The sequence below is a fragment of the Aptenodytes patagonicus genome, chromosome 4, assembly GCF_965638725.1.
Source record: "Aptenodytes patagonicus chromosome 4, bAptPat1.pri.cur, whole genome shotgun sequence".
Lineage (NCBI taxonomy): Eukaryota > Metazoa > Chordata > Aves > Sphenisciformes > Spheniscidae > Aptenodytes > Aptenodytes patagonicus.
Window position 1 is genome coordinate 30,717,218 of NC_134952.1, and position 15,337 is coordinate 30,732,554.

Consider the following 15,337-nt stretch of genomic DNA (forward strand, 5'->3'; position numbering starts at 1 on the left):
TAGATCATTAAATCACATGTAGCAAAATAACCTAAATACAACTATTCTATAGAGGATGAGAAATGGAATAGAGCTAATACGAAAGATACTGCAAACAGAAGACAGCAAATCAGACTAGACTTTCTAGTGTGATAGAGCTATAAAAAATGGCACTAACTTTCTAGAAATATGCATGTGCTTAATTTAAAGTAAAGGAGTGCAGTAAAGAAATTAGGACATTTCATAAGTCACCTATGGAAAACCTATTAAACAAGTATTGCCAAATAAACAGAAACACAGTATGAGTAACAATCAAATAATAAAATACAAAACAAGAAATAACAAGAAATATCTTGTTCACAAGAAAATCTAAAAAATATAAGAAAAAAATTGAATTGTGAAAACAGAAATTTAACAAATATATAAAGAACAAAATCAATGAAGGAAGGTGGCTGGTCCATGACGAAGGGCTTCAGATCATATACAACTGTGAACTACGTTTTTTTTCTTAGTATTCAGGGAAAGGGAGAGCAATGTGCTAGAAATAGAGTTGTTTCCTGAAGGGAGAAACTGAAGACTTAAGACAAACTAAGGGTGACGTCTGGGCTGGTAGAAGAGAAATTAGAATAAAAATAGAAATGGCTTCAGGGCCAGGCAGCCTGAGTTTCAGGATTTTGGAAGGCACAGCATATGGGAGGGAAGGGAAAAAGAAGATAAAGAAAGATGTAGAAGGCCTCCTGGCCAACAAATGGCAGTGATGGATAACTCAAAAGAGAGGAAACAACTGTAAATAAAATCCAAACTTAGCTCCCAGAAGCAACACAAAGAAAATGAGAGTAAGAGAAGAGCAAGCGATATCACACCATGCAGTATAGATGCAATTGATTTCAATAGACACATCACCTGTCCTCGGTGTTGGACTTCAACTATCCTTAGGGACAACCTCAACTTTGAGAGAGGTATGGTGAGTAATTGGAATAGCTGAACCAGCCTTCTTCCAAACTCATAGATATTAAATGTCAAACCTGAAATGTTTCTGTAATTTTTAAAGTGTAAGTCCCACAAGATGGTTGAATTTAACCAGATTAGTTTTTTTTTCTTTCTGCAAAGAAATTTTTTATTGTTCCTCCAGCAGGAAGGGTCTTTGTTGCCACAAGATAAAAGAGGAAAGAGAAGATGCTATGAAAAACATAGGGGATCATAGTAAACTGTAAAAGGTTATTGACTGACCGAAAAACCACTGCGGACTCGTATTTTTAAAGGAAAGGTGATTTAAGACAATGTATCTAAATAAATTATTTTTGTGCATTTTTTCCAAAGGGTTTTCTGATCATTAAGGCAAATTATAAGAGCTTGAAAGGAGATGTCTAACTTGTTTTATGCTGGATGCACTAATCTCTAATCACCGATCTAAGTATTACATATACCATAAATAACTTCAGTTCTTTACTGTGTGGTTACCAAGAAATGGATAAAAACTGAGAGGCCTGAAATCCTGAACCACTTAAAATCTTGGACAAAGTGTTTAAGGCACTCAGTCTTATATAGCTTAAAAAACTTGGTTTTCTCAAAGCACAAAGCAACCAAGTACTGGAAGTGAGGTTCTAGTGAAGTGTTACAAGTTCAGTATCTAAATCCGTAAGTATTTTTTTTTAAATATTGACCTTAAAAGTTTCCATGATTAGACAACCTTTACCAAACTGCAACTCAGTATTCTCTCATGAGCCTGTCTCCATTCCCAGCTTAATTGTTCTTGGATTAGTGGCACTCAGGCTTTTGCTGGAACAAGTAGCAAAAAAATATTTTTTTGGCCAGTTTCCTTCTTCAGAAGACATAACCTCAAGATGGCCCCACAAGTGAAAAAGAGACTGAGGTTTGCTTACAGACTATAATTTCTTCAATAATATTTTTGTCTGGGCTACCCGGACTGCATACATGGTGCCTCAGAGCATTATAAAGGCAAGGCAGCTTCTAGACTTCATCACAGCTGCACCAGCTGGAGTACTCTTTGATAAGCTGGAGACAGAAGAAAGGATATCTTCATTAAATTTTAATATGACATGAGTTATGAGGACTGCAGTTATGTTGCAGGACAGGTTTAGAATTCAAAATTATTTTTGACAGTCAATTTTTGACAATGTTTTTCTTTTAGAGAAATGCTCTGAAAACTGTTGAAATTCAGCTGAGACAAGTGCAAGATTCTGCACATGAAGAGAAGAATCACCTGTACATGTACAGAATGGGAAACAGCTGACTAAGGTAGTAGTGCTAACCCCCCCTCCCCCCCCCAGAACCCAACAACAAAAAAGTCTAGAGACCATAGTGTAGTATAAGATGAATAAGCACCAGCTATGCAATGCTATTTCAAAAAAACACAACAACAAATGTTGACAACATAATGAAATTCTTACAGACAGGAGTCTACAAAGTTCTTAAAGCTCTACAAAGTTCTTTCCTGTTTAACTTGTCACTGGTAAGACTTCAGACAGGACCTTACATCCAGGTTTGGGTACTAGGTTTCAAGAAAGATGAAGATAACTAGAGAGAATCCGAAAGAAGGCAGTCAAAATGAAAAACTCCACTCTAATGAAAAATGACCTGTAAAAAAAGATTGAACAAGGTTGTGTTGCATAAGACAGAAAAGGTTGAGGCAGGGCATGACAACATTTTCAAGTATATAGTTTGTTACAGAAGGGAATTAGTCTGTTCTTGAGCTCAAGCGTGGACAGGATGAGAAGTACCAAGCTCAAATTACAGTAATATAGATTCAGGTAAGACATTAGGAAACATTCTAGTCATAAGGACATTGAAGCATTGGGATAGATTGCCTAGAGAGATGATGTAGTCACCATCACTGGAAATCTTCAAGTTTGACATACATCAGAAATAACAAAGGCTTATCAAATGGAATTCCAGTGGACAGTTGGAGACTTCATTGTCCTAAGACAGTTTAGATGCAACTATTATTAGGTCATTAATTGTGAAATCAAATTAAATAACCACAACACACAATATCCAGTAATGGCTGGCTTGAAACCATCAGCACAGCAGCCTTCTCTGCAAAGACTGAGCACACCCAAGAACACGCTTATAATGGAGCCCTGACAGTGGAGGTGCAAGCTCATTTCTTCCCCAGAAGTACTGATATACTGTGGTGTTAAAAGTATATAATGTACATAAATGTATATAAGTGTATCTACCAAACAGCCAGCCAAGGACAGTTTCTTGAGGCTAAAGGAAGATCAGCAGAAGAGACTTTGCTGACTGTTTCTCTAACCGGCCATGATTTACGCTTCACAGACTGTGGCTCTTCAAACCCATCAGAACCTCACCTCCTGCATGGCACTTGCCCACCACACACAGTTAATCAGGGTCCAGAGTCTGCTTTTAATCCCATCTCTTCCACAATTCAGACTCACTCAGCCTTGCTGAGCTGTAATTAAGAGGTTCCTTTATTAAGGTATTTAGCATAACCACTGGTTTGCTCTTAATTCAGCAACTTGAAGCCAAAGGCTATATGCATCTAAAAGAAACATGCTGTAAACCACACATTGTGTTCATGAATTGAGCTGTTGTGCTTATCTTCTAAACAACTAGTAAGTGCATGATAACCACTTTAGCCATAAAAAAAGTATTCATGCAAGACAACCCTCAGTCACTAGTCCAGGTTGTACACTGGAAATGATATATTAGGATGTTTCTCACTTTGCATATCCTCCTCTATCCAATAAAAAATATCTTTTGTGGACTTCTGTCTTTTGATGGAATGCACGCTTTCTGCTTGTCAGTCCAGTACCCATTTGTCAGCCATACTCTCAAGTTTCTCATTACTTCAGAAAGGTATTACAATAATTAGACTTCACATTCTCCATATTTTTCATATTTTTGTTTCTATATTTTCTATATACGTCATACTGAAATTGTGCACTCTTGAGACGATGCTTCTAAAATTGCATTGCTTGAACTGCACCGGGTGTTGGTATTCCCTCAAACAGGGTTTCTTCAGTGTATCTTATGCTTCTTCACATCTACCATACCTGTCCTACATAAAAGCTGATGATTGCCTCTTGTACACCTCCTTCTGTGGCAAACCTGGTGAGCAGACAGAGTGGATGAACTTTCCCAGTGTCTGAAAGGCAGGTAAGAGAAACATCTCGGGGAACTAGACCTCCCTTTTCAGTGAGGGTGGCCACTGTGCCCACATAACAGTCCCACCGATTCCTTCAGGCACAGTTGCCTTCATCTCCCTCCGCCCCAGCAAAACAAGTTTTAGCTCTTTGGTCTCATTAACCAAATCGGCGAATAATAACTAGTACTATTGTTATTATAACTAGAGGGACAAAACTGGTAAAAGACGATAGTGGAATTTTGTTTAATTCTAGAAGTTGTGCATTTGAATATTTACTACAAATAAATGTGCCAAGCGGAAAGTTTGCACCTAAAATTTTTTCTTACTGGTTAGCTCCTCCTGTGTCTGCCTCAGCATGTGAGAGCTTATCCAGTGAATATATAGTGCTAGATCTCTTTTGCAAGCAAGTTAAATAGTGTCCCTGGCTTCCTTGCTTCACTACACTTGTTTTGATTCTTCCTGGAGAAGACTGAATCTCTACCATCTTCAGGAGACCAAAATCACAGCCTGAGATACTAGACCTCAGGCAGTCAATTAACTAGCAAACATACAGCCTAAAATGCTGACTAGCCAGGTTCCCTTGAGCTAAATTCATTCAGCTAAATTTCATCTATTTTTCCCCTTCAGGACATGAAAGTACTTGGCCAAACAAACACAAACAACTTTGTCAAGAAAGGACTACCATTGAAAACATAATCTATGTTGCATTCAGAGAAGGACAAGTATTCAGGACTAATTCCTCCCTCTGTCTCTCTCCCCCTGCCCCACCCCGCTCCAAGAAAATCAACCAGACAACATCCATTGTTTTACAAAAGTTAAGAAAAAAAAACCTCTGTGAATACTCTCAAGTGGAATGGGAATGGAAAAAGATAAAGAACAGAAATTTGTTTTTCATTACTGTGTTCAACCAGGTTAAAAAACTTAGAAACATACTGCTATGCAGCATTATATACCAAAATACATTATATTACCTAAGAATTATGCAGCTATTTCTTAGTCTACAAATTGTAAGTAGGTCAGTTCTTCAAGCACTATGTTATAGTGCAGGAACAAGGTTTGGGAATTAACATCTTTGTCTGGTAGATTTCTACAGACTCCCTAAATCAAACTAGCTCTGCAAATATTCAGGTTTGATACAGGTAGAAGGTTTTCTTATATACCTCTAACCTTCCAAAGTCCCATTCTTACAGAGGGTTGTCATAGCTCCTCCTACAGACCGTTGAGTTCAAGTCCAACGCCTCATCTAAGTGGACACATTTTTGGAGGAGCCATAATGCAGTGTTGCCAATACTTCCAAGAATTTACATTTCTCTTACAGCCCCAAATTCCTGTAGCTTTCTGAAAATCTCAGCTTTTTTTCCTAAAAGTACTCCCAGTCCCTGTGGGTTATCCAGAAGACTAAATGTGACCAGCACAACACAACACCTCTAAAAGCTAAGTACACAGACCCCAAGGAATATGTAGCTTTAAAACATCATTATCGCTAAGCCAACTTCACCTTCTGTCACAGTACTGGTACCATGAGCTAGAATTGCCTTGAACTATGAGCCCTTGTATGCCTTTTCTGCCTGAGGCTCTAATTCTTCCCTTCAGTCTCTCCATTTCTTGGATGCTACTTTTGCAGGATATACTGGCAGTGACAGCTGAGCAGCACACTGTTAGAACAACCTCATCAGTTTTGCTGTGAATCTGTTCAGTCTTTGGGAGAAGCATACTGTATACAAGCACATCTGTCTGAAGCACACGAAAGAAATCATGGAGTTCCTAGTACTTTACGCCAATGCTGAAGTCTTACAACCACCTAAGAGTCTCCAGCTCCCCTTCATGCGGTGCTCTCTTATGCAGTCTGCAGGGCATCACACCCACCATTCATCAGCAATAAAAGCCGGAGCCTGCCTCAGAAGGAAGGTAAGTGCGCCCAGGTTTTCTCCTCAGTCCTGTACTGTTTCCTAAACCTTTTTTTGCAGTATCCCTGGCCCACTGGCCCACAGGACTGGAAATCATTAAGAACAATGAAAAGTTTAGAAAACTACTTACTGTTGGTGAAGAAAGGTGAGCACCCAGATTATTTTACCCCAAGTCTGGATTTTGTATTAAGTTTTTTTAACCCCAAATCCAACCCTCCCTCTCTGCATTTCAGAGCAGGCATTTCAAAGGGAGGACTGAGGCTTAAGTCAGAACTATGCGTGGGATGCCCTGGGCATCTGGTTGGAAACGAAAGAGCAAACCCACTTAAGTGGAAGCGTGGACACGTGGAAGGGGAGCAGGCTTGCAATCTGCACTCCCTCTCCCAGACCACTGCTGCTGACCCCGCAAGAGCCAGGCCTCTGGGGCTATGCCTGTTGCCTTACCCTAGAGGTAGGCTCCATTCTCCAGGGCAGATGAATGGTATGTGTGGCATCACCAGCACAAGGCATGCTGGGGCACCACATGGAGGGAAGCTGGCAACTGCGTGTAGCTGCTCTTGAAGAACCTGGAAATAAGGGGGAAAAATACAGACTAAAACAACAAAATGTGCAGAAATAGGCTTCTCTTCTGTTTGCGTTGGTGTGCTTAGCACACACCCATTTCTTTGGCAAGTTTATTACTGCCTCACTGTATTAATAAAGCTTTGACAGACAAAGTTTGAGCTCTCCTTTCCCCCACCAAGAAGTTTCAAAAATCTAAACCCAATCAGATGCTCCAAGTTTGTTAGGATTAAAATTAGACCCAATCACAATGCAGAAAGTGTCCTTTCAACTGGTCCTGGGGAGGAAAGCAGCAAAGTCTGAACATAACAAACAAAAATATTAATGTTTCCTTATTCCTTCCTAATTGCCTAGTCTGATTTAGAGAAAGCTAAGTGGTTCAAGAGCACTTAACAAACAGCAGTCCTCTCTGAGTGGCATGCAGTGCAAGCTAAACCCTGATGTTAGCTCTAAAGCCAAGACTTCCTAGAACAGGTACCTAGCATCGGGATCCAAAAGCGTATTATCAGGCACCTAAATAAACATCCACGTTTTCTGTGTAACCTGGGGAGCTCCTGGCCCCAGGAGACCACAGGGTACCTGCCTGAGAGGGTTAAACGGGGTCACTGACTTAATGTGGATTCAGAGGCCAACTTTGGGGTCCTTTCGCAGGATTATTAGGGCAGGAGGAAGGGGAGGAGGAGGAAGGGCGGGCTGCGGCTCCGTCTGCAACGTGTATCGGCCGGGGCCAGCCCCGCGCCGGAGGGCCTCGCACCGGCTCAGCTTCTCCGTCCCTCCCCCGCCCGCTCCCGGGCTGCTCCGAGAAAACTCCTCGGGACATCGCCACTCTCCGGCGCCCAACTCCATCCCAGGCACGTCCCGGCGCAGCCTGCCCAGGTCCCCCGCCGCCGGGGCCGGGGATGCGGTCGTTTCCTTTGCCTGGCGCCCCTGGGGAGAACCCCCCCAGCCGACCCTCCGCCGGCCCCAGCAGGGCCTGCCCCCGGAGGGGCTGCTGTGCCGCCCCCGCCCCCCGCCGGCGCGCCTGCCCGCGAGCACTCACCATATTACAGATGGAGGCGATGTTTCTGACAGTCATTAGTCTAAAGGTTGCAGCGATCCCACACCGCCATCTTTATAAGGTGAAAACAGCCCCGCTCATGGTGGGAAGAGCGCAGGAAGGGAGAGGGGGCGGCGGCGGCGGCTCCTGCTCCGGGGCTGGGATAAAAGCAAGAGGAGGGGACTGCACAGGCACCCTTTGCGCCCGCAGAGCAGCAAGAAGGACGGACCTTCCCGCTCTCCCGCCTCTGGGCGAGTGACCGGGAGCTTTAGCAGCGCGGGGAGAGCAGCCGCATCTCCGCTCCTTCCGCCTCTGACTCTCGCACGGTCCGCAGGGCCCCGGGCTCCAGCTGGAGCGCTCAGCCGCGCCTCTGCGCCAGCCGGCACCGCGCTAATCTCTCCCTTCCTCCTCCTCCTCCTCCTCTTCCTCCTCCTCCTCCTCCTCCTCCTCTCCTGGCGGCTGCCGTTGCCGCTCGCCGCTCCATTGCAGCGCCGCGCCCGCTGATCCGCTCTGACAGCGCCGGGGAAGGGAAGGTCAGAGGCAGTGACCGGCACGGCGGCACCCCCGGCGGGCCCGGCCGGGGCGGCTGCCGCCGCAGCCAATGCGCTGCGGGGAGGAGGGGGCGCGGGGGGCTGCCCCTGCCGCCTCCTCCCGGCCCGCGGCCCCTCCGGCGGCACGTAGCGGCGTGGGACGGGCGCTCCGAAGGGAGCGGAGGTGTCTTAATCACCAGGCCTGGAATGGCCGCGGGGCTGCAAAACTCGGGTTTCAGTGCATACGAAACGATATTGGCGGGCAGCAGGGTGAAGGACGGGAAGGCAGAGTCCAGGCGGGACAACATGGATGTGTGGCAGTGACGGCAGCACTGTACTTTGGGACATGATCTCTCCACCTAATTTGAGGTACACCAGAGCCCAGGCACTTGCAAACCCCAGAAACAGTAGGCTGGAGTGTAATTTACTGCCCACAGTAGGTGCTTTGCATTGCCATTCATGCAGACAGCATTTATCTTCACAAATGCTGTTTTGGGACCGTGTCCACACCGCGTGTCTTAGTGCCAAAGTGCTCACTCGCAAGTTTACAACACGTGGCATTTATGCAACACCGTTGATGCAATAATCTCAGTTCCTCTTCAAATACAAGTAAGTCGAGGCCCATGCCTTTCTCCAAGGCAGAGCGGTATGAGCGTATTAAATTTACACACGTGATAATAGGCACAAGGTTGTTCAACAGCTAACCTGAGGCCACACAGCGAATCTCTGAGAGAAGCAAGAACGGAGTTCAGCCAGGGCAATGCCCCATCTTAGAATTCCCCTTTCCCTTAGCAGATGTTGCTGTCTGTTTTCAGCAGAAGCTTAAGGCCCATATATTGTTCCTCTGCTATGCTGAGGAAATCATTCAAATGAAGAGAACTGCTAACATTTCTATAGGCACCTCTGCTCCTAACAGCACCTGGAAGTATGGCACACTCAAGCTTGGCTACGTTTTTCACTTCATGATGCTAGAATATAATAATTTCAGCCTACAGAGCCTGGCCCCACAGGCTTTATTTACAGGAAACATTCTGAAGTCAGTAATTTTTTTTATTTCAAAAGAAGGTCTATGATTATTAATAAAAATCTGGCATCAGCAGTAGCATCTAAAGATAAATTCCTACCCTGAGAATACTGTCAGGTAACTGGCCTCAATCCAGCTCACTGTGGACAAGTGCCCACTTTATAAAAACAGTATCAAATTTGGCATTAGTTGGCATCCTGTTGACGGTTTCAGCAAAGAAACTCAAAATGGAGTTGTCACAGAGACAGAACTTTCTTTCCTTAGTAAGTTGGATTTGTTATATCAAATCATTGTAGACATTTGAAGTACAGGATGGAGGGAGATTTTTGGACATTTATGGAGTGAAGTCGTCAGGGCTACTAAACTGCTTCATAAATCCACAAATCACTGTGTAAAAGAGCCATCAAATAACGTAACACTGAGAAAAAAAATTATCTTTAGTATAATTCTATTAAGTTCATGGTCTTACATTATGTGTGAATTTGATCCCAGGTGTTTAATTTGCTTAAACTCTGAGGCCTGGATTATACGTAATATCACAGGTTCTCTCAACATAACCAAGGGAAATGGGAGTTAAGCTGAGGTGTCATTTCAGGGCTGGCCACCCCCAGACTCAGTTCTGAAGCAATCAAGGCCTAAATGGTCTTCAGTGCATTTCTAAGTAGCCTATAGAGACTGGCAGTACTGCACTATAGCTGTTTTTTAAACTCAGCTCCCTTTTATTCTGGAAGCCTAATTGTGTACTCTTTGCTGCAGCCTGTTTATTCCAATTTACCGTAGAAAATCGTACTTGCTCTCAGGAAAAAGTTATGAAGCAAATGAATGGTTTGAAAGGTGATTAAAAATTTAAATTAAATAAAATGTGGTAACTAATAAAGCCATTTACCTCACATATATTTTAATGTCAAGGACATTATCCCCATAATATGAACCCCAGAAAAATCATACAAAGTAGGAAAACAAAAAAGTAACAAAAAGGTAAGTGGTATTTTCATACTTTTGCTTTCTCACTGATGCCAATTACTTCAGGGTAAGGTTTCAGGTGGTTTCTGTTTGCTATTTCTTTTTTTTAACACAAAATTAAATTGCTATTAGTTAAGCATTTATTGGTTGTTCAAGGAAATGACTACTGTTGAAAATAGGCATATTTGGAAACATGCACATACATACATACACACACATCATTCTGTGAAGAATTCAGTATCATTATCCTTAACACTAATAAAAATACTTTCATTTAAGGGTGGACACATTTCATGTCTTATTTCTGAGGATTCATAATAAAAATAGGAAATAATGTACAAGTGTTTATGTGCCAGTTTAACAATAGTTTAGCACTGGCTTTTTTGCTCTTCAGTCACATATCAAACCGGGAAAGAGGAAAGAAACTTTCACACTTGAAATGGGCTGGTGAGTGTTTTGGTTTTCTTCTGGTGTTGTCATTTTCAGGACTAGAAAGTTTATTTCTGTAGCTTTTTGAAGATAAAAAAGTGCTAAGAAAAGCAACAGATGCTAGTTACAAACATTATAGGAACTGTATAAATAAAGAACAATGAACAATTGTTTCCACTCTAAAGCATTGCCCTATCTCTTCATAACAAACAACTAACCCTGTGTTTCTTCTGAGTGTTAGACAAAGAGAAGGAAAACAAAGGACTATTTATAACCTAAGAGTGCTTATATAATTTTTGTTAAAAGGTCAAAAAATGCCTCCTGCATTTAATTTTAGATCAGTCTTGGTCTCATCTGGTTATACGCTTGAACATTTTTATTTCACTACATAAAATAAGAACCTATTGTAAATATCCTCTTTGGCTAGCAGAGGCTTGGACTTTCATAACATTTTCCATCTGACATTCTCAGAGTACTTTGCAAACATTCACTCAGACTTGTCAAATTATTGGGTGGCAAGTTAATATTAGCTTCTTTTACAAAGCAAGAAAAGAGGCAGCAGAAATTTAGCAACTTGTCCAAAGTTACACAGAAAAGTTAGTAGCAAAGCTGGGACTAGAATATCTGCTCACTCTGTGCTACAAATAGGATATTGCATTTCCTCTCCAGAAGTCTTGGAAAATTCCACAGAGGGTTCATTTATGTTTTTCTTGTAATAAACTCTGGTCCAGAAATGGGTAATCGTCAGTCAGTTTTGCTGAACAAGTGTTTGGAACAGAATCAAAGTTAGGATACATTTCCAGGCAATTAAAAGGATATTTTAATGGAAAAGGTGGTTAAAACAATACTCAGGTTTTCTGAAAGGTGGGAGAATATATAATAAGAATTAAAAGAGAATTCAGATATCTGAAATAATTTCAGTGCTGACAATGTATTTTTAGAATTTTACAAACTTTTTTTATATTTTGTATCTCACATTAAATTATGTTCTACAAAAAATATCAATATGTCTTTAACAGAACGGCAAATATGTAGACACAAGCATGAGGAATAAGGATTTTCCATGAAGCTTGGCCCCCACTGCAGAATAGATTGGGAACTTTAGTACAATGCCAAATGCAACTTGCAGTCCATAGACTGAGGCTGTAGTGCGTGGCTCATAGCAGGTCCACAGAAGCCACTCTATTTACACCTGAAATTCTAATGGTAAGAGTGATTTGTAGTCCATGAAAAAATCATGGCAATCCACAGAAAATTTGGGGAGTCTCCTGGGGCCCCCTTAGCCTAAAAAAAAAACCACCCAGCTTCGGAATCACTATTCTTCTTTAAGACTGTCAGCTTCAAAGCAACCCCCGCCCAACATCTCAAATATCTGAGAAATTATTTCTCTTGATTTAAAATATGGTAAAACTTTATCTTTAGAATCCTAACAAGTCATACTGTCACCTACCAAATATAAAGCACAGAAAAAAAACTTTGCGTGAAATTAATCTCTGAATCTTGCCTATCTTTGCTAATGTAAACATTATACTAGTTGGCAGAGAGGGAACACCATCTCTTCCTTTTTCTCAGAAATTGCTATTTTACAGAAGAAAACAAAATACATTTACAGCACCTGACTTCATATTTTTTGGCCAGACATCAGATTTGAAAGCCCAAAGACATCAGAATAAGACAGATGCAAATACATTGATGTCAAATACACCAAAAGCTGACTGAGTAGATAAAAGGGGCTAAATAGTTCTATAGCGATAGCTATTAAACAGTCTATTCTACGAAGAGGCTGTTTAGGCCTTTACAGTCAGTTCGATGCTTGATAATGGCCTAGAGGTATGATTATCTCATAATATCTTACCTCTTGCCTTTTTCTTTCTGCTTAATTGTGTTTCAAAAAATTGTATTAGGAGCTTTGAACAGTGACAGTAAGAGAACTTCTGTATATTCTTTCATCAGTTTACATAATATTAATCTTCCCTGACACTCACTACTCAACTGAAAATATTCCCACATTTCCGTAAGGTAGAAGCTTGAAGAATGGCCTCTTTATCAGGTATTTTATTCAGCAAGGAAGTTCACTAGCAAACTTTACTGGCATTTTTCTTGCCTATACAAAATGTGCTTTCAGTTGCAAAGATACTATTTAAGTTCTAATCATACATATTGGCTAGAAAGAGATAACCAAAATTTTTAGCCATGGAAATAATTTATCAAACAAGAAGAGACTCACTGAGCAAAAATAACAGAAGACTTAAGTTTCTAACAGAAATGTATTGCTATTTCTGCCTCTGGAAAGGAAATAACAATTCTGGCTTGCCCTCCTCTTCTTCTCCAAAGATTTTATCTTTTTTTTTTTTTTTTTTTTTTTTTTTCTATTCTGCAGGCTCTAATTTTAACTAACATACACTCTGAGGACAAAACACAAAGGATATTTTGACAGCAGACAGGCTGTAAGTGGCATTTAGTCTATTTTCAGCATGAATTTAAAATAGTCTTTTCATTTTATGTAAATCATGGCATAAATTAATCAAATTACATTTTTATTACATTAGCATCTCAAAGTTTTAATCCATTAAAAAAAAAAAAATAAAAAAGGCTGTGACATTGTAAGGTCCCAAACCTGCCAGTTATTTAATGCAGATGGATACTGTCATCCATCTGCAAAGACTGATGGTCACATCAAGATTTTACTTGCTTGGTTTTCCTTCAGTGTGGAGAAAGACAGTGAAATTGAAATGAAACATTAATGACAGTTGTGCACTGTGGTGAACCCAACATGATGTTTTTAAACAAATGTTTTTCACAAGTCTTTCAGCTGAGAGAGGTATCAGACCAGTGACTTTGAGATTAAATTCATGCATCCCACAAAGAGAGACTTGGCTGGTTAGAGCACCACTTTTCAAGATTTGAACAACTGAGTTCAGATCACCACAGACTCCTTAAAAAGCTTCCCTTCACATCAATACTAAATCCACAAATAACCAAGGCACCCAGCTGTCACTTAGCTAACTTCAAAATGCAGACCTTCAGATATTCTTCTCCGTGACTACCTAAAGTGGAAGTGCCCTAATGTAAACAGACCTAACAACATCTACTGGCATGGTTGACCAGGTGCCTGACAGTTTTTCCTGGGCACGTGTAGAACCTGCTAACCTCTCATGCTGAAAAGAAGCAAAGGCTCTTCTTCACCATTAGGTTGCCAGTGTGGAACAAAGGTAGCACTGATTCTTAAGTGTAGTTCTTATAACAACTGTCCATACTCCCCCCTCCCCCTTAAATATTTTCATGTTCACTAGTCAAGCTCCCATGATAACTGAAGTTCCTGCAAATTCTGCTTACGATCAGACCTGCATCCCTCCTGGTTAGTGATCCAGGATCCATCTCAAAATTAAGCTGTACTTAGATCCACCAGTAATGCAGGCTTTCCCACAAGTCTCCAAGAGACCCAGGCTTGTAGGCAGACTCAGTGCCCAGCTGAGAAGTTTGTTCAGATAAAAGTTAGAGGCAGCCCTTTCCCTCCAACAAAACATAGAAACAGCAGGTCTGCCTGCAGTCTTGTAGGTAGTAACTCAATGGTTATAGCATTTGCCCAGGAAACAGGAGAACCCTACCTGCATGCAAAGAGGCTCAAATCCACATCTGACCCTTGCTAGGACAGTAATTTATTCTATAGGGAAGGTTTGGGATGGGACAGACAGGGCAGGTGGTCTCTGCATGCCTCCTCTTGAAGTTGTGCCGCTCTCAGACAAGAAAGTAAGTTTCATGGAGCCAGAGAGAAAGCAAACAATGCAAAGTTTCTATGGGGAAGACAGAAGAAAGCTCGTGCAGGGGAAGAAAAAGGAGTAGGATTTTATCTCAATGATTAAAATGCTCATCTGGGGTGGATACTGATTACTGGTTTGCTGTGCTAACAGAGGTGCCAGTTTACATTCTGTACTGGAAAAGAAGAAACTGAGCTTGACATACATCCCACTGGCACAGGTGCTAAAAATGTAAAGTTTGGATGCCACTTCATCTTTTTGGCTACATTGCAAGAAAGGACTTATGTGTCTAACTGTAGAAAATGGTCATTGCAGAGAACTCCACTTGAAATAACCTGAAGCTACATGCCTCACAAATTCATATCCAGAGAGTGACTTACCTAGAGCCCTGAGACAGCTTTTGAATCTCAATGGTACTCACAATAAATTTACTGGCACGGGGATTACGTCTGCAACAATGTTTTAAGCAAGTATCAAGCACTAGACAGAAGCGGTAACTAGAAGTGATGAGAAACAATTTCTAGAGTTATCCCTTCATTGCAACTATGTGACTGTTTGTTTCAGGCTGAATCAGATCGGTTTAGCTCCACTGAGGGTAATTTAAATGTAGGGTTCAGAAAACTTTCAGGGATAGTGGGCCAACCTGTTATTTTCTTTCCAAACACTTACAGGTACTGTGCTGGTAGCAACTCAGCATGAGCCAAGACATACTGTTTCTCACTGAGACAGGAAGCTGTGAATTATCAGCAATATATCCACCTCTTTGTGAAGCAGGGACTTTCGTTGAATTCAGAACTCCACAGGAACAAAGGCGGCGTGGTTCCTACCTACTAGCTTTGCTGGGCAACATTCAAGTCTCTGTGCTACAAATTACTAATTCCGAGTTTATGCTAATCTGTTTGTACTCACCCTAAAACGTCTTGGTAGTATACCCAGTCAGGCAGCACATCTCAGCTGAGGTAGAACAATAGCCGTGTTTTGCATCCACGTTGTGCGCTAACCCGTGGGATGACAGGCCCGG

At 41.6% G+C, this 15,337-nt stretch overlaps 1 protein-coding gene across 2 annotated transcripts in view; it reads right to left on the reverse strand.

Moving 5' to 3' along the window:
- The window catches only part of USP46 (ubiquitin specific peptidase 46), a 33,135-nt gene extending 25,135 nt beyond the window's left edge, over positions 1-8,000 (reverse strand). Inside the window, exons 1-2 of one of the 2 annotated variants that reach the window (XM_076336242.1) lie at positions 7,616-8,000; positions 6,460-6,581 (exon numbers count right to left, since the gene is read on the reverse strand). In XM_076336242.1, the coding sequence (XP_076192357.1) occupies positions 6,460-6,540 (81 nt within the window). In that variant the 5' untranslated portion in view covers positions 6,541-6,581; positions 7,616-8,000. The remainder of the gene's footprint in view (positions 1-6,459; positions 6,582-7,615) is intronic. The other variant, XM_076336243.1, reaches the window with a different exon arrangement.
- Between the last annotated feature and the right edge of the window lie 7,337 nt (positions 8,001-15,337).